Source organism: Oratosquilla oratoria, chromosome 12 (assembly GCF_046742065.1).
Source record: "Oratosquilla oratoria isolate Oo_2021 chromosome 12, ASM4674206v1, whole genome shotgun sequence".
In the NCBI taxonomy this organism is placed as follows: domain Eukaryota; kingdom Metazoa; phylum Arthropoda; class Malacostraca; order Stomatopoda; family Squillidae; genus Oratosquilla; species Oratosquilla oratoria.
Window position 1 is genome coordinate 35,340,880 of NC_134788.1, and position 18,108 is coordinate 35,358,987.

Below are 18,108 nucleotides of genomic sequence, written 5' to 3' on the forward strand. Positions count from 1 at the left end.
ATTTTGTCTTAATTTATATATTCTTTGTTTCATGAGATAGTATTATTCTATTAAGATTTATATGAATATATATGGTGTTATACCATTTGGCTGAATCATTTTACCAAAGGTTGGGATAATGCATATCAGGTATTACTAAAAATTATAAAATAGTCATGTTTTGAGAATGTCTGAAACCCACTTTTCGATCTACCAGTGAACTGTAACTGTCAAATGCCAATATAATACTATGGATTAATATAGTATTTTTTGCCCTATTACCCCTCAAGCCTGTATTTACCTTATATTTAGCTTGAACCCAAACAATTAATCTACATCATTCTATATATTTTGAGAATATAGTAATAATTAAAGGTATTAAACTGTGTTTAGAAAGACAAAAATATATGTACTATTAGTGGGTATTTTAACTTTAAATGGAAGTGTTCAGTGCAAATGCAGTAGAAAATATCCAAATGTTAGATACACACTTTTACCAGTAATGTTTATTGTTAAAAGTAAAAGTAAGTTTTCACTCGGTGATGCCTAGAAACATTATCATTTTAAAAATAGATAGGGTTGTTGTTTCAAATAAATGATTTCACGTAATACACAATTTAACCAAATGTCAATGCCTAAAACAAGGTTAAACTAAACTCTTGTAAAATGTAAGCTATGAATATAATTATTTGTTTTCTGAACATGGTTAGAACTTATCTGCATTCAGATATTTCTGTCATTATTGATTTTATGATACTATATCATATATTTTGATTTATTAATAATACTATTTGCTGCCACTTGAAATTTTCTCTATGCTGTAAACAATACCTATGCCTATGCTAATGTTAGCCTTTAATTGCCACAGAATGTATGTTATTGTTGCATTCACCAATAATAATACTGTTGAGATGGTCCCCAGTGGATGGATCCTGGGGCAGGATGAGACGTGGTGGCCAAAGAGTAAATCATTGACAGCAATTACAAAGATGATAAAAGATAGGGTGGTGCCAGACCACACATGGGAGAGGCATAAGATGCGTGTCATCTGTGCGGCAGGTACGTAATATCTGATCATTCTTGGAATGACATAATTAAATTTGTGACATATGGGCTGATTAACTCTTAATATATCCCCTCTCTGATTTTCCTTGGTACATTCAAGTTAAGTTTTTGTAATTGTAGTTGCTGCCGATTCTGCAATTGAGTATAAAACTTATTTTTAGACATTTTAAATGCTGAAAATATATCATATGTAAATTGATAAATAAATTCAGTCAGTTAAAATGATAAGAGATAATTGTTTCCCCCCATAATTATATCTCTTGATGAGACTTGAAGGTAAATATTCTTTGGTGGTAAATGAATGTTAGAATACATTCATTTGCAAAGATTTCATTTGATCTAATTCTAATAATAAAGTGTCCACTAAACTTTTGATTGTTTTTTTTTTTACTTTACAGCTATTTTCCTTATTTATTATATCACCCCTTTGAATTCAGTTCATTTGCTGATTTTTTCTTTTGTTCTTAAAACTGCTGATAGTAAGTTACAAAGTATCTGTGTTCATTTTTTGGGTTATGGTATCTTTTGATTTGAAATATTCTCAGGTTTTGTAATTGATAAGGCAGTTAAAAAACATGTGCCTCTTTATCACATTGGCTTTGAACAATTTTGAAATAATTCCATAGAATTCTCCTATAATCTTAAATTATTTTTCTCCAATAAAACTCATATGAGGTTTTTTGTATTTTTTGCCCTCCAGATACATATGAAGATGGAAGACGGAAAGCAAGGGAGGCTGAAGAGACAGATAACCCTGTCAGCCAAGGTGAAGAGGAGCTTGGACGAGGAGCAAGAAGGTATAAATTGGTTTCATGTACTTTTAGCTTATCAGGTATAGCTGGCAGATAGCTGCGATCTGCAACTCCGAGCAAAAATATGATTATTTACATAATAGAGTGAAGGAGAAGTGTGAGGGGAGATAAATTGACAAAACCATAACCAAAAAGAGATATTACAATCTATTATTTAATCAATGTGAATTACATAAAGAACTGAGATGGAGCAATAACTATATATAATAGGCAGATTTGATATACAAAACAGGACATCCTCAAAAAGGGTAATAAATGAATGAAAAGTTTCTGTCCTGATTTATCTTGTGCCGGCTTTTCTGGATAATATATATATTATCAGAAATATTTTGGTTGAAACCCTTATATATTGTAAGTATATTATCCTAATTTTGCAGGATAATGAAGCTGTTATTTTTTTATTTGTGAGTATAAATTAGTGGGAGGTGATTGGTGATGGGTAACTTTTGTATTGCTTGTAAAATCCTATGCTTATATCTGACCTTAAATAATTCCTTATATTTAGTAGTTGGTTATATTACTCCATATACAAGAGATATATAATGGGATAATATTCGGATTTTATTGTTGTGTTCTTGTAGTAGGTAAGGTGTACTTAGTTACTATGATTGTGGACCAAAATATTCAGTAGAATTACATTGATTTTAATTTGCTTTTCATAGGTATACATTTTTCATTTATTATTGACTTCATTCATTGTATGAATTTTAGAACTTGTGTGCCCATATTTTTGGTGCATACCCAGCTTCATTACTTATTTCAGATGTGATTTTCCTTATTGGATATTAATGTAGAAACGTTTTTTTGTGTATTGTTTAGGAATGGTGAAAATCATGTTCTTTATTATAGGGGTGATTTGAATTTTTTGCAGGATTAGATCAAGATACCCTCCTAGTAGCGACGAGGAAGAGGACTATGTTCCAAAAGCAAAAAGAAAGTTGGCCAAAGCACCTGCAATCCAAAAGATGCCATCAGTTGTGTCAGTGAACATTCCACAATTCGACACGTTTGACGATGCAGCGGGTGTGTCTGACATATTAATTGATACATCCAACCTAGCTCCAACCAGTACCCCAATTAGAGTGTCAACAGCACCCGTTTCAACAGCACCCGTTAGCTCAGGTATCATGTTCGACAATGCAGGAGGTGTGTCTGACATATTAATTCATACATCCAGCCTAGCTCCAACCAGTACCCCAATTAGAGCGTCAACAGCACCTGTTTCAACAGCACCCGTTAACTCAGGTATCTGTTTATCTGTTAAACCTATTTCAGTCAATTTCTATCGAAAAAATAATCTATTTAAAATTTCTTGCTTTGTTTTAAAAAATTATTCTTAGCATTAGTTCTGGTGGTAACTTTTACTGGTTTGAAGCTATGCCAGTTAATAACTTTTCCAAATAATATACATACATATACCAAGGCTTTTTCCCCCTTTAAGGGGGGGTAGCCAAAAAAGAACAAGGCATAAAATCACTCCCACCCTTTCCATCCCCACACCCAACTCCCTTCCACCCTCCCTCCCATCTTAGCCCTTCTGGATGATTATAGATGATAATATAGATTCTAATGGATGATAATATAGATTCTATGGATGATAATATAGATTCTACTTAATTTCAATTAAGGGCTGCTTATCATTTCTGTCATATGAATGTTTTGAATGTACTTCTCATTCTCAAAAGTTGTGAAATAATTTATTTTTATGCTAACCGGATGAGATTAGTACAATGTTAATATTTTTTTGTGTAAGATGCAAGATAATTTTAAAAATAAAAAGTTTATGGTATTCATTTTGCGTATTTTACCCTTTTTGCAGCGCAAGATGTAGAGTTTCTTACCAGACTTTTCAAATTGAGTTGATGGATTTATTGTCCAGATGGGCAGTACAGTTTAATGTAACTCATATTGCACTAAAAGAACTACTTAAAATTTTGAGTCTAGAACTACCATACCTCCCTAAAGATCCAAGAACACTAATTAAAATAGGGAAGATTGATAAAATTGTGCAAATACAAGGTGGTGAGTATTATCATTTTGGTGTTGCTACTGGTATATTAAATCAGCTGACATACCGTAGTGATTTACTGGAGCAAGTCGTACTAAAGTTACAAATAAACATTGATGGTCTACCACTGTTTAAAAGTGCCAAAACTCAGTTTTGGCCTATTCTGGGGTTAATTCCAGGAACAGCAAAATCACAACCTTTTGCTATTGGTATATTTTGTGGTGATTCAAAGCCAGGTAGTGTTGAAGAATTTCTTTCTTATTTCATTGATGAAATGATAGAGTTAAAGGTAAATGGAATAAAATATGAAGATAAGACCTATCAGGTAGTTATAAAGGCTTTTGTTTGTGATGCTCCAGCACGATCCTTTATCAAATGTATTAAAGGGCACACTGGCTATGCTGGATGTGAAAAGTGTGACCAGTCTGGTGTTTTTGAGAAGAAAATAACATTTCCAGATACTAATGCACAGTTGCGCACTGACATAGCATTTGATGAAATGCATGATAGAGACCACCACAAAGGAGAATCCCCTCTTAAAAGATTAGGTGTTGGTCTTGTGTCTCAAGTGCCTTTGGATTACATGCACCTTGTGTGTTTAGGAGTAATGAAGAAGCTGATTTGGCTTTGGTTGAAAGGACCATTGACTGTAAGAATAGGGAGACAAGTTAAAGATAGTATATCTGAAAGACTTCAAAGTTTAAGACAATTTATCCCTCGAGAATTTTCAAGAAAACCTCGTGGCTTAGATGATATTGATCGATGGAAAGCTACTGAATATAGATTGTTTCTGTTATATACAGGCTTGGTTTCATTAATTGACAGACTTCCTCTAGAAATATATCATAATTTCATGCTTCTATCTGCTGCTGTTCATATTTTAGCCAATCCCAAGCTAGCTTCAACTCATTGTGATTATGCACAGCAGCTTCTATTGTCATTTATTCAGCATTTCACGAGATTGTATGGTTCAGAGTTTGTGACCTATAATGTACATTCTCTAATGCATCTTCCTGATGATGTAAAGTTGCATGGACCTCTAGATTCATTTTCATCCTTCCCTTTCGAGAATTTTCTTGGAGCTTTGAAGAGAATGTTAAGAAAACCTAGTGGTGCATTACCCCAAATAATTAGGAGATTAACAGAAATTTCAAATATAATGCAGCCTCAGGTTGCTGCACATTTTCATCCTAAAGGCCAACATTATGAAGGACCTGTCCCAGCTCAGTATCTACTTTCAAAATATAAACAGTATACTGAATTTCATAATGGGAAATTTGTCATAAGTAGAAAAACAGGCAACAACTGTTTTCAAATTCAAGGCACAGTATGTTTGGTTCAAAATATTTTTAGCCAAAATGATGAAATTTTTGTGGTGTATAAACATTTCATGACTCAAGGTTTATTATTTGATTATCCAGTAGAATCTTCAAAATTGAATATTCATGCTGTTTCTAATTTACACAGTGAATTGTTAGTAGCAAATGTTAAAGTCATATCAGGCAAGTATGTCTTACTGCCCAATTGTGCCAACTTTGCTGCAATTCCTCTAATACATTCATTTTAGCTGTCATTTTTATCTTTTATGTAAAATTACATTAGAACATTGAAATTGGGATTTTGTCTTAATTTATATATTCTTTGTTTCATGAGATAGTATTATTCTATTAAGATTTATATGAATATATATGGTGTTATACCATTTGGCTGAATCATTTTACCAAAGGTTGGGATAATGCATATCAGGTATTACTAAAAATTATAAAATAGTCATGTTTTGAGAATGTCTGAAACCCACTTTTCGATCTACCAGTGAACTGTAACTGTCAAATGCCAATATAATACTATGGATTAATATAGTATTTTTTGCCCTATTACCCCTCAAGCCTGTATTTACCTTATATTTAGCTTGAACCCAAACAATTAATCTACATCATTCTATATATTTTGAGAATATAGTAATAATTAAAGGTATTAAACTGTGTTTAGAAAGACAAAAATATATGTACTATTAGTGGGTATTTTAACTTTAAATGGAAGTGTTCAGTGCAAATGCAGTAGAAAATATCCAAATGTTAGATACACACTTTTACCAGTAATGTTTATTGTTAAAAGTAAAAGTAAGTTTTCACTCGGTGATGCCTAGAAACATTATCATTTTAAAAATAGATAGGGTTGTTGTTTCAAATAAATGATTTCACGTAATACACAATTTAACCAAATGTCAATGCCTAAAACAAGGTTAAACTAAACTCTTGTAAAATGTAAGCTATGAATATAATTATTTGTTTTCTGAACATGGTTAGAACTTATCTGCATTCAGATATTTCTGTCATTATTGATTTTATGATACTATATCATATATTTTGATTTATTAATAATACTATTTGCTGCCACTTGAAATTTTCTCTATGCTGTAAACAATACCTATGCCTATGCTAATGTTAGCCTTTAATTGCCACAGAATGTATGTTATTGTTGCATTCACCAATAATAATACTGTTGAGATGGTCCCCAGTGGATGGATCCTGGGGCAGGATGAGACGTGGTGGCCAAAGAGTAAATCATTGACAGCAATTACAAAGATGATAAAAGATAGGGTGGTGCCAGACCACACATGGGAGAGGCATAAGATGCGTGTCATCTGTGCGGCAGGTACGTAATATCTGATCATTCTTGGAATGACATAATTAAATTTGTGACATATGGGCTGATTAACTCTTAATATATCCCCTCTCTGATTTTCCTTGGTACATTCAAGTTAAGTTTTTGTAATTGTAGTTGCTGCCGATTCTGCAATTGAGTATAAAACTTATTTTTAGACATTTTAAATGCTGAAAATATATCATATGTAAATTGATAAATAAATTCAGTCAGTTAAAATGATAAGAGATAATTGTTTCCCCCCATAATTATATCTCTTGATGAGACTTGAAGGTAAATATTCTTTGGTGGTAAATGAATGTTAGAATACATTCATTTGCAAAGATTTCATTTGATCTAATTCTAATAATAAAGTGTCCACTAAACTTTTGATTGGGTTTTTTTTTTACTTTACAGCTATTTTCCTTATTTATTATATCACCCCTTTGAATTCAGTTCATTTGCTGATTTTTTCTTTTGTTCTTAAAACTGCTGATAGTAAGTTACAAAGTATCTGTGTTCATTTTTTGGGTTATGGTATCTTTTGATTTGAAATATTCTCAGGTTTTGTAATTGATAAGGCAGTTAAAAAACATGTGCCTCTTTATCACATTGGCTTTGAACAATTTTGAAATAATTCCATAGAATTCTCCTATAATCTTAAATTATTTTTCTCCAATAAAACTCATATGAGGTTTTTTGTATTTTTTGCCCTCCAGATACATATGAAGATGGAAGACGGAAAGCAAGGGAGGCTGAAGAGACAGATAACCCTGTCAGCCAAGGTGAAGAGGAGCTTGGACGAGGAGCAAGAAGGTATAAATTGGTTTCATGTACTTTTAGCTTATCAGGTATAGCTGGCAGATAGCTGCGATCTGCAACTCCGAGCAAAAATATGATTATTTACATAATAGAGTGAAGGAGAAGTGTGAGGGGAGATAAATTGACAAAACCATAACCAAAAAGAGATATTACAATCTATTATTTAATCAATGTGAATTACATAAAGAACTGAGATGGAGCAATAACTATATATAATAGGCAGATTTGATATACAAAACAGGACATCCTCCAAAAGGGTAATAAATGAATGAAAAGTTTCTGTCCTGATTTATCTTGTGCCGGCTTTTCTGGATAATATATATATATTATCAGAAATATTTTGGTTGAAACCCTTATATATTGTAAGTATATTATCCTAATTTTGCAGGATAATGAAGCTGTTATTTTTTTATTTGCGAGTATAAATCAGTGGGAGGTGATTGGTGATGGGTAACTTTTGTATTGCTTGTAAAATCCTATGCTTATATCTGACCTTAAATAATTCCTTATATTTAGTAGTTGGTTATATTACTCCATATACAAGAGATATATAATGGGATAATATTCGGATTTTATTGTTGTGTTCTTGTAGTAGGTAAGGTGTACTTAGTTACTATGATTGTGGACCAAAATATTCAGTAGAATTACATTGATTTTAATTTGCTTTTCATAGGTATACATTTTTCATTTATTATTGACTTCATTCATTGTATGAATTTTAGAACTTGTGTGCCCATATTTTTGGTGCATACCCAGCTTCATTACTTATTTCAGATGTGATTTTCCTTATTGGATATTAATGTAGAAACGTTTTTTTGTGTATTGTTTAGGAATGGTGAAAATCATGTTCTTTATTATAGGGGTGATTTGAATTTTTTGCAGGATTAGATCAAGATACCCTCCTAGTAGCGACGAGGAAGAGGACTATGTTCCAAAAGCAAAAAGAAAGTTGGCCAAAGCACCTGCAATCCAAAAGATGCCATCAGTTGTGTCAGTGAACATTCCACAATTCGACACGTTTGACGATGCAGCGGGTGTGTCTGACATATTAATTGATACATCCAACCTAGCTCCAACCAGTACCCCAATTAGAGTGTCAACAGCACCCGTTTCAACAGCACCCGTTAGCTCAGGTATCATGTTCGACAATGCAGGAGGTGTGTCTGACATATTAATTCATACATCCAGCCTAGCTCCAACCAGTACCCCAATTAGAGCGTCAACAGCACCTGTTTCAACAGCACCCGTTAACTCAGGTATCTGTTTATCTGTTAAACCTATTTCAGTCAATTTCTATCGAAAAAATAATCTATTTAAAATTTCTTGCTTTGTTTTAAAAAATTATTCTTAGCATTAGTTCTGGTGGTAACTTTTACTGGTTTGAAGCTATGCCAGTTAATAACTTTTCCAAATAATATACATACATATACCAAGGCTTTTTCCCCCTTTAAGGGGGGGTAGCCAAAAAAGAACAAGGCATAAAATCACTCCCACCCTTTCCATCCCCACACCCAACTCCCTTCCACCCTCCCTCCCATCTTAGCCCTTCTGGATGATTATAGATGATAATATAGATTCTAATGGATGATAATATAGATTCTATGGATGATAATATAGATTCTACTTAATTTCAATTAAGGGCTGCTTATCATTTCTGTCATATGAATGTTTTGAATGTACTTCTCATTCTCAAAAGTTGTGAAATAATTTATTTTTATGCTAACCGGATGAGATTAGTACAATGTTAATATTTTTTTGTGTAAGATGCAAGATAATTTTAAAAATAAAAAGTTTATGGTATTCATTTTGCGTATTTTACCCTTTTTGCAGCGCAAGATGTAGAGTTTCTTACCAGACTTTTCAAATTGAGTTGATGGATTTATTGTCCAGATGGGCAGTACAGTTTAATGTAACTCATATTGCACTAAAAGAACTACTTAAAATTTTGAGTCTAGAACTACCATACCTCCCTAAAGATCCAAGAACACTAATTAAAATAGGGAAGATTGATAAAATTGTGCAAATACAAGGTGGTGAGTATTATCATTTTGGTGTTGCTACTGGTATATTAAATCAGCTGACATACCGTAGTGATTTACTGGAGCAAGTCGTACTAAAGTTACAAATAAACATTGATGGTCTACCACTGTTTAAAAGTGCCAAAACTCAGTTTTGGCCTATTCTGGGGTTAATTCCAGGAACAGCAAAATCACAACCTTTTGCTATTGGTATATTTTGTGGTGATTCAAAGCCAGGTAGTGTTGAAGAATTTCTTTCTTATTTCATTGATGAAATGATAGAGTTAAAGGTAAATGGAATAAAATATGAAGATAAGACCTATCAGGTAGTTATAAAGGCTTTTGTTTGTGATGCTCCAGCACGATCCTTTATCAAATGTATTAAAGGGCACACTGGCTATGCTGGATGTGAAAAGTGTGACCAGTCTGGTGTTTTTGAGAAGAAAATAACATTTCCAGATACTAATGCACAGTTGCGCACTGACATAGCATTTGATGAAATGCATGATAGAGACCACCACAAAGGAGAATCCCCTCTTAAAAGATTAGGTGTTGGTCTTGTGTCTCAAGTGCCTTTGGATTACATGCACCTTGTGTGTTTAGGAGTAATGAAGAAGCTGATTTGGCTTTGGTTGAAAGGACCATTGACTGTAAGAATAGGGAGACAAGTTAAAGATAGTATATCTGAAAGACTTCAAAGTTTAAGACAATTTATCCCTCGAGAATTTTCAAGAAAACCTCGTGGCTTAGATGATATTGATCGATGGAAAGCTACTGAATATAGATTGTTTCTGTTATATACAGGCTTGGTTTCATTAATTGACAGACTTCCTCTAGAAATATATCATAATTTCATGCTTCTATCTGCTGCTGTTCATATTTTAGCCAATCCCAAGCTAGCTTCAACTCATTGTGATTATGCACAGCAGCTTCTATTGTCATTTATTCAGCATTTCACGAGATTGTATGGTTCAGAGTTTGTGACCTATAATGTACATTCTCTAATGCATCTTCCTGATGATGTAAAGTTGCATGGACCTCTAGATTCATTTTCATCCTTCCCTTTCGAGAATTTTCTTGGAGCTTTGAAGAGAATGTTAAGAAAACCTAGTGGTGCATTACCCCAAATAATTAGGAGATTAACAGAAATTTCAAATATAATGCAGCCTCAGGTTGCTGCACATTTTCATCCTAAAGGCCAACATTATGAAGGACCTGTCCCAGCTCAGTATCTACTTTCAAAATATAAACAGTATACTGAATTTCATAATGGGAAATTTGTCATAAGTAGAAAAACAGGCAACAACTGTTTTCAAATTCAAGGCACAGTATGTTTGGTTCAAAATATTTTTAGCCAAAATGATGAAATTTTTGTGGTGTATAAACATTTCATGACTCAAGGTTTATTATTTGATTATCCAGTAGAATCTTCAAAATTGAATATTCATGCTGTTTCTAATTTACACAGTGAATTGTTAGTAGCAAATGTTAAAGTCATATCAGGCAAGTATGTCTTACTGCCCAATTGTGCCAACTTTGCTGCAATTCCTCTAATACATTCATTTTAGCTGTCATTTTTATCTTTTATGTAAAATTACATTAGAACATTGAAATTGGGATTTTGTCTTAATTTATATATTCTTTGTTTCATGAGATAGTATTATTCTATTAAGATTTATATGAATATATATGGTGTTATACCATTTGGCTGAATCATTTTACCAAAGGTTGGGATAATGCATATCAGGTATTACTAAAAATTATAAAATAGTCATGTTTTGAGAATGTCTGAAACCCACTTTTCGATCTACCAGTGAACTGTAACTGTCAAATGCCAATATAATACTATGGATTAATATAGTATTTTTTGCCCTATTACCCCTCAAGCCTGTATTTACCTTATATTTAGCTTGAACCCAAACAATTAATCTACATCATTCTATATATTTTGAGAATATAGTAATAATTAAAGGTATTAAACTGTGTTTAGAAAGACAAAAATATATGTACTATTAGTGGGTATTTTAACTTTAAATGGAAGTGTTCAGTGCAAATGCAGTAGAAAATATCCAAATGTTAGATACACACTTTTACCAGTAATGTTTATTGTTAAAAGTAAAAGTAAGTTTTCACTCGGTGATGCCTAGAAACATTATCATTTTAAAAATAGATAGGGTTGTTGTTTCAAATAAATGATTTCACGTAATACACAATTTAACCAAATGTCAATGCCTAAAACAAGGTTAAACTAAACTCTTGTAAAATGTAAGCTATGAATATAATTATTTGTTTTCTGAACATGGTTAGAACTTATCTGCATTCAGATATTTCTGTCATTATTGATTTTATGATACTATATCATATATTTTGATTTATTAATAATACTATTTGCTGCCACTTGAAATTTTCTCTATGCTGTAAACAATACCTATGCCTATGCTAATGTTAGCCTTTAATTGCCACAGAATGTATGTTATTGTTGCATTCACCAATAATAATACTGTTGAGATGGTCCCCAGTGGATGGATCCTGGGGCAGGATGAGACGTGGTGGCCAAAGAGTAAATCATTGACAGCAATTACAAAGATGATAAAAGATAGGGTGGTGCCAGACCACACATGGGAGAGGCATAAGATGCGTGTCATCTGTGCGGCAGGTACGTAATATCTGATCATTCTTGGAATGACATAATTAAATTTGTGACATATGGGCTGATTAACTCTTAATATATCCCCTCTCTGATTTTCCTTGGTACATTCAAGTTAAGTTTTTGTAATTGTAGTTGCTGCCGATTCTGCAATTGAGTATAAAACTTATTTTTAGACATTTTAAATGCTGAAAATATATCATATGTAAATTGATAAATAAATTCAGTCAGTTAAAATGATAAGAGATAATTGTTTCCCCCCATAATTATATCTCTTGATGAGACTTGAAGGTAAATATTCTTTGGTGGTAAATGAATGTTAGAATACATTCATTTGCAAAGATTTCATTTGATCTAATTCTAATAATAAAGTGTCCACTAAACTTTTGATTGGGTTTTTTTTTACTTTACAGCTATTTTCCTTATTTATTATATCACCCCTTTGAATTCAGTTCATTTGCTGATTTTTTCTTTTGTTCTTAAAACTGCTGATAGTAAGTTACAAAGTATCTGTGTTCATTTTTTGGGTTATGGTATCTTTTGATTTGAAATATTCTCAGGTTTTGTAATTGATAAGGCAGTTAAAAAACATGTGCCTCTTTATCACATTGGCTTTGAACAATTTTGAAATAATTCCATAGAATTCTCCTATAATCTTAAATTATTTTTCTCCAATAAAACTCATATGAGGTTTTTTGTATTTTTTGCCCTCCAGATACATATGAAGATGGAAGACGGAAAGCAAGGGAGGCTGAAGAGACAGATAACCCTGTCAGCCAAGGTGAAGAGGAGCTTGGACGAGGAGCAAGAAGGTATAAATTGGTTTCATGTACTTTTAGCTTATCAGGTATAGCTGGCAGATAGCTGCGATCTGCAACTCCGAGCAAAAATATGATTATTTACATAATAGAGTGAAGGAGAAGTGTGAGGGGAGATAAATTGACAAAACCATAACCAAAAAGAGATATTACAATCTATTATTTAATCAATGTGAATTACATAAAGAACTGAGATGGAGCAATAACTATATATAATAGGCAGATTTGATATACAAAACAGGACATCCTCAAAAAGGGTAATAAATGAATGAAAAGTTTCTGTCCTGATTTATCTTGTGCCGGCTTTTCTGGATAATATATATATTATCAGAAATATTTTGGTTGAAACCCTTATATATTGTAAGTATATTATCCTAATTTTGCAGGATAATGAAGCTGTTATTTTTTTATTTGTGAGTATAAATTAGTGGGAGGTGATTGGTGATGGGTAACTTTTGTATTGCTTGTAAAATCCTATGCTTATATCTGACCTTAAATAATTCCTTATATTTAGTAGTTGGTTATATTACTCCATATACAAGAGATATATAATGGGATAATATTCGGATTTTATTGTTGTGTTCTTGTAGTAGGTAAGGTGTACTTAGTTACTATGATTGTGGACCAAAATATTCAGTAGAATTACATTGATTTTAATTTGCTTTTCATAGGTATACATTTTTCATTTATTATTGACTTCATTCATTGTATGAATTTTAGAACTTGTGTGCCCATATTTTTGGTGCATACCCAGCTTCATTACTTATTTCAGATGTGATTTTCCTTATTGGATATTAATGTAGAAACGTTTTTTTGTGTATTGTTTAGGAATGGTGAAAATCATGTTCTTTATTATAGGGGTGATTTGAATTTTTTGCAGGATTAGATCAAGATACCCTCCTAGTAGCGACGAGGAAGAGGACTATGTTCCAAAAGCAAAAAGAAAGTTGGCCAAAGCACCTGCAATCCAAAAGATGCCATCAGTTGTGTCAGTGAACATTCCACAATTCGACACGTTTGACGATGCAGCGGGTGTGTCTGACATATTAATTGATACATCCAACCTAGCTCCAACCAGTACCCCAATTAGAGTGTCAACAGCACCCGTTTCAACAGCACCCGTTAGCTCAGGTATCATGTTCGACAATGCAGGAGGTGTGTCTGACATATTAATTCATACATCCAGCCTAGCTCCAACCAGTACCCCAATTAGAGCGTCAACAGCACCTGTTTCAACAGCACCCGTTAACTCAGGTATCTGTTTATCTGTTAAACCTATTTCAGTCAATTTCTATCGAAAAAATAATCTATTTAAAATTTCTTGCTTTGTTTTAAAAAATTATTCTTAGCATTAGTTCTGGTGGTAACTTTTACTGGTTTGAAGCTATGCCAGTTAATAACTTTTCCAAATAATATACATACATATACCAAGGCTTTTTCCCCCTTTAAGGGGGGGTAGCCAAAAAAGAACAAGGCATAAAATCACTCCCACCCTTTCCATCCCCACACCCAACTCCCTTCCACCCTCCCTCCCATCTTAGCCCTTCTGGATGATTATAGATGATAATATAGATTCTAATGGATGATAATATAGATTCTATGGATGATAATATAGATTCTACTTAATTTCAATTAAGGGCTGCTTATCATTTCTGTCATATGAATGTTTTGAATGTACTTCTCATTCTCAAAAGTTGTGAAATAATTTATTTTTATGCTAACCGGATGAGATTAGTACAATGTTAATATTTTTTTGTGTAAGATGCAAGATAATTTTAAAAATAAAAAGTTTATGGTATTCATTTTGCGTATTTTACCCTTTTTGCAGCGCGAGATGTAGAGTTTCTTACCATTTTAATGGAATTGAAACATGATCTGAAGGAGCTACGTGCTGAGGTGAGAGCCTGCAGAGCAGAGCTGCAGAAGCTCAATAAAACGAGCGGAAAGGTTGATGACGCTGAGCTTCCAATGCAGTTGCCACTCACCTCCTTAGAGGAGTTTGACGTATTCGAGGGCTGGTTAAATGAAGATAAAACACACCAAAAGATATTGGTAAGAATGTTTTTTCAATGTACGCTAGCTTTTCTGAAATTATCTAGATTAATATACGACAAAAAAGGAGTACCACTCAGATGCATTTAAACGTTTGCCAATTACTTCTGTTAGAAAATTATGATGACTCTGTCCAAATATTGTATTTACCAAAGTTTCTTATATTGTCTAGTGTCTGTAGAACGTACCTTATTTATTGTCATGTTTTACACGAGTACATACAATAGCATTTTAAGGATTGTTACTGGTAATTCTGACCCAACTACGATTGTGTCATTTTAGAGGGCATATTTTGTTGCTGCAGTTATTTTGTAGTAGACGTCTCTTTGTTTTTAATTTATTATTGCTATTCGACTTTTAAATACTTTTTTAGGCTCCATCCTGCTCCCTAACCCGGCTTCTCTTTCTAATAATTGTCTCTGCTTAAGTTTGTCATTCATAGTTCATTTCTGTGTAATACCTCTTCTACTTCAGGAGAACAAGCTCTGCTTGATTGGAGGCTTTGACCTACGGGACTGCGTCAGGAGGATGGGCTCTTCGCTACTAAGCCACCTGCTCCAGGTCAAATTCAACTGGATTGGAACAAAGGGCTGGAAGAGCAAGGATGATGCGGAGGCAAAACGGGGTTTCAAATCCACAACGCTGTCTACAGTCTGGATTGGTATGTTTTATCTTTCGTCTAAGAGAACTATTTTTTAATGAATATTGATATCGAAATACTAGTGATATGTATGAGGAATGAATAGCATCATTTTCGTTAATAATTTTTTATTCTTATTTACAGTTTGAGATTGTTGAAAGTGCATCAGATGCCCCTTGTTATATTAAACGTATAACCCGGGTATATGGGGGCCATTGTGGGGTTGTTTTTAATAATGTCAAGATTCTATTATAATATCGACCCTATTTTGGTTTACTTGTTAGGGTGCTGAAATATGGTTTTGGGCACAATGATCACTAACGTAATTTATTGAAGTTATTAGCTATAGGTGTTTACTCTGTCTATTTCACATGTTTCTGCATGATTGTTTTTTTTTTGTTATATCCCTTGTGTCTTACTTTAGTAGGCATTTAAATAAATAAACGTCGAATTGGATCTATTTCTAATACTATGCATTTCTTGCAAGCTTGTTAGCAAGCAGTACTTACTGAAACCTAATCTTAGTACAAAAAACTTATAATTCCCCATAAACGTTTTGAACTTTTATGTAGATCGAAGTCTATTTCTTTTTCAGCTTTCTTCACTCGTTTTAAGGAAAAATACTAACTTAGAGGTTCTGAATGTCTTATCAATTCTATTTGTTCAACTGATTTTTAAATATCTATTAACATAGTTAATTCTTTCCATTTTTTAGGTGCTATCCTCCGTTTAACTTGCATTGAAGGTGCTGTGCAAGCCCATGTAGAGCGGGAAATCATGATTTATCTGAGAAATGCCTCAGACAGATGTGGAGGCAGAAAAAGGAGAGAGCAGGACTCTGCTACATCCGTTTGATAATAGAAGTCTTAATTGGTCTTAGTTTAAAATAAGTATGCCATTAAATCAGACCCAGTCGACACCTAGAAGTCAGATAATGTACAACATACATAGTTCTTCTGTACAATTGCAAATAAAATAATATTTGTTAAATTAATATTTTTTGTTATTGTGTATTCATTCACCTGGTCTTTGGATCACATGTTGGACTCGTGATCGACAGCTATTACTATATATTAGACATTTGTGAAAATGACAATTGGTTCTAATGCATTTGCCTAATTCCAAACACTAAATTAAAATGATCACATGTAAAATGAAATTCTGCCGAAATATATGGCCAATTTAACGGGTGCTGAGAATTTGTTTCCAAATTTGTGTATGTCTCGGATATATGCGATATGCAAAATATCAAAATGTAAGCTTATTAATATCAGAGACAAACGCCATGTTTACTATGTCTGTTTATAACGGACTGAGTTTTAGACAAAGGCTGTATAAACATTGACTAATCATTTGTGTGTGTGTTAGTCGCTGATAATTATAGTTTGTACATTCAATTTTGGCATCGTGTATATATAATAATTATTCAAACAATTTTAGCAAATTTAGAAAATATGATTTCTCAGCACCGGTGATATTTGTGGTTAACCGTGAATGAGCCATTGCCGGGGGGTCTCACTAATTGCCGAACAAACCGAACAAAACCGAGAAAAGCCGAACAAAACAACAAAACCCAAACAAGGACGGGTTTTGCTCAAATGCACACTTCTATATATATATGGTTGCATTATTTGAACTATTTTCTTTAAAATGTGTGATTTCCATGTAATATGATCAAAGAGAAGTTATGTTTTTATCCTCTGCAATTTTACCGACCCCAGCTACGATTCGTCCAGCCCGCCGTCTATGATCACTGGTGGTATGGATCAAACTTATACACTCTTTTAAGTTTCTTACTGTTGTGTTATTAGTATAATAGACTGCATATAGTTGAATTATTTGAACTCTTTTCTTTAAAATGTGTGATTTTCATGTAATTTAACACATACATACATATACCAAGGCTTTTTCCCCCTTACAAGGGAGGTAGCCAAAAAGGGAAAGGCATAAAAACACTCCCACCCATTTCATCCCTAAATACACTCCACACCCCTCCCACCCTCCCACTCATCTGAGCACCTCTTGGATGACGGGTCATCCCTGCACCTTGCCCACCGCCCTGGGTCAGAAGCAGTGTCGCAAGACACAGCACATCAACAGCAAGGCCGCTTCATTTAATCGGCGACCCCCCCTCTCCGTCCCCCCTTGCATATAAGGAGGGGACGGGGAGAAATCCCTTCGGGCTGCGTCAGAATTTGCTCACACATACTACCTCACCGCCCACCCCCGCCCATTCCTCCTCATGCAATCACAACATCATCCATATACAACCATTCTCCACTCACCTCTGTCTTCCGTCCTCTCCCTTCCTTCCTCAACAGACATTCCCCTCTTCCCCAAAGCCCCCTTCACCCCATCCATCCACCTCATCCTAGGACGTCTCCTCATGTTCACTCTCTCCACATCTGCCTTCCATACCTCTTTTACTAGTCTTTCTTCACTCATTCTTTCCATGTGTCCAAATCATCCTAATATTCTTTCATCAACCCTATCTCCCAGCTCCTTTTTCACCCCTGTTCTCCTCCTCACCTCCTTATTTCTCACTCTACCCAGCAGTAAGAAACTTAAAAGAGTGTAGTTTGATCCATACCACCAGTGATCATA

At 33.6% G+C, this 18,108-nt stretch overlaps 3 protein-coding genes across 5 annotated transcripts; all 3 read left to right on the forward strand.

Moving 5' to 3' along the window:
• Nucleotides 1–674: 674 nt before the first annotated feature.
• LOC143030668 (uncharacterized) lies at nt 675–3,494 on the forward strand. The gene is made up of 3 exons (XM_076193846.1): nt 675–1,038; nt 1,745–1,841; nt 2,728–3,494. Exons 1-3 carry the CDS (start codon nt 813–815, stop codon nt 3,194–3,196), a joined length of 792 nt encoding a protein of 263 aa, XP_076049961.1. The 5' UTR covers nt 675–812; the 3' UTR covers nt 3,197–3,494.
• Nucleotides 3,495–6,155: 2,661 nt separating this feature from the next.
• Nucleotides 6,156–8,978, forward strand: LOC143030670 (uncharacterized). The gene is made up of 3 exons (XM_076193847.1): nt 6,156–6,519; nt 7,227–7,323; nt 8,212–8,978. The coding sequence occupies exons 1-3, from the start codon at nt 6,294–6,296 to the stop codon at nt 8,678–8,680; spliced, it is 792 nt and encodes a 263-aa protein (XP_076049962.1). The 5' UTR covers nt 6,156–6,293; the 3' UTR covers nt 8,681–8,978.
• A 2,667-nt stretch (nt 8,979–11,645) lies between these two features.
• Nucleotides 11,646–17,161, forward strand: LOC143031382 (uncharacterized). 3 transcript variants are annotated; one of them, XM_076195120.1, is made up of 6 exons: nt 11,646–12,003; nt 12,710–12,806; nt 13,693–14,066; nt 14,641–14,864; nt 15,339–15,525; nt 16,220–17,161. In XM_076195120.1, exons 1-6 carry the CDS (start codon nt 11,778–11,780, stop codon nt 16,357–16,359), a joined length of 1,248 nt encoding a protein of 415 aa, XP_076051235.1. In that variant the 5' UTR covers nt 11,646–11,777; the 3' UTR covers nt 16,360–17,161. The 3 variants fall into 3 exon arrangements, with proteins under 3 accessions (XP_076051235.1, XP_076051236.1, XP_076051237.1); XM_076195121.1 differs by having other exon boundaries at nt 13,693–13,943; XM_076195122.1 differs by having other exon boundaries at nt 13,693–13,844.
• Nucleotides 17,162–18,108: the final 947 nt, after the last annotated feature.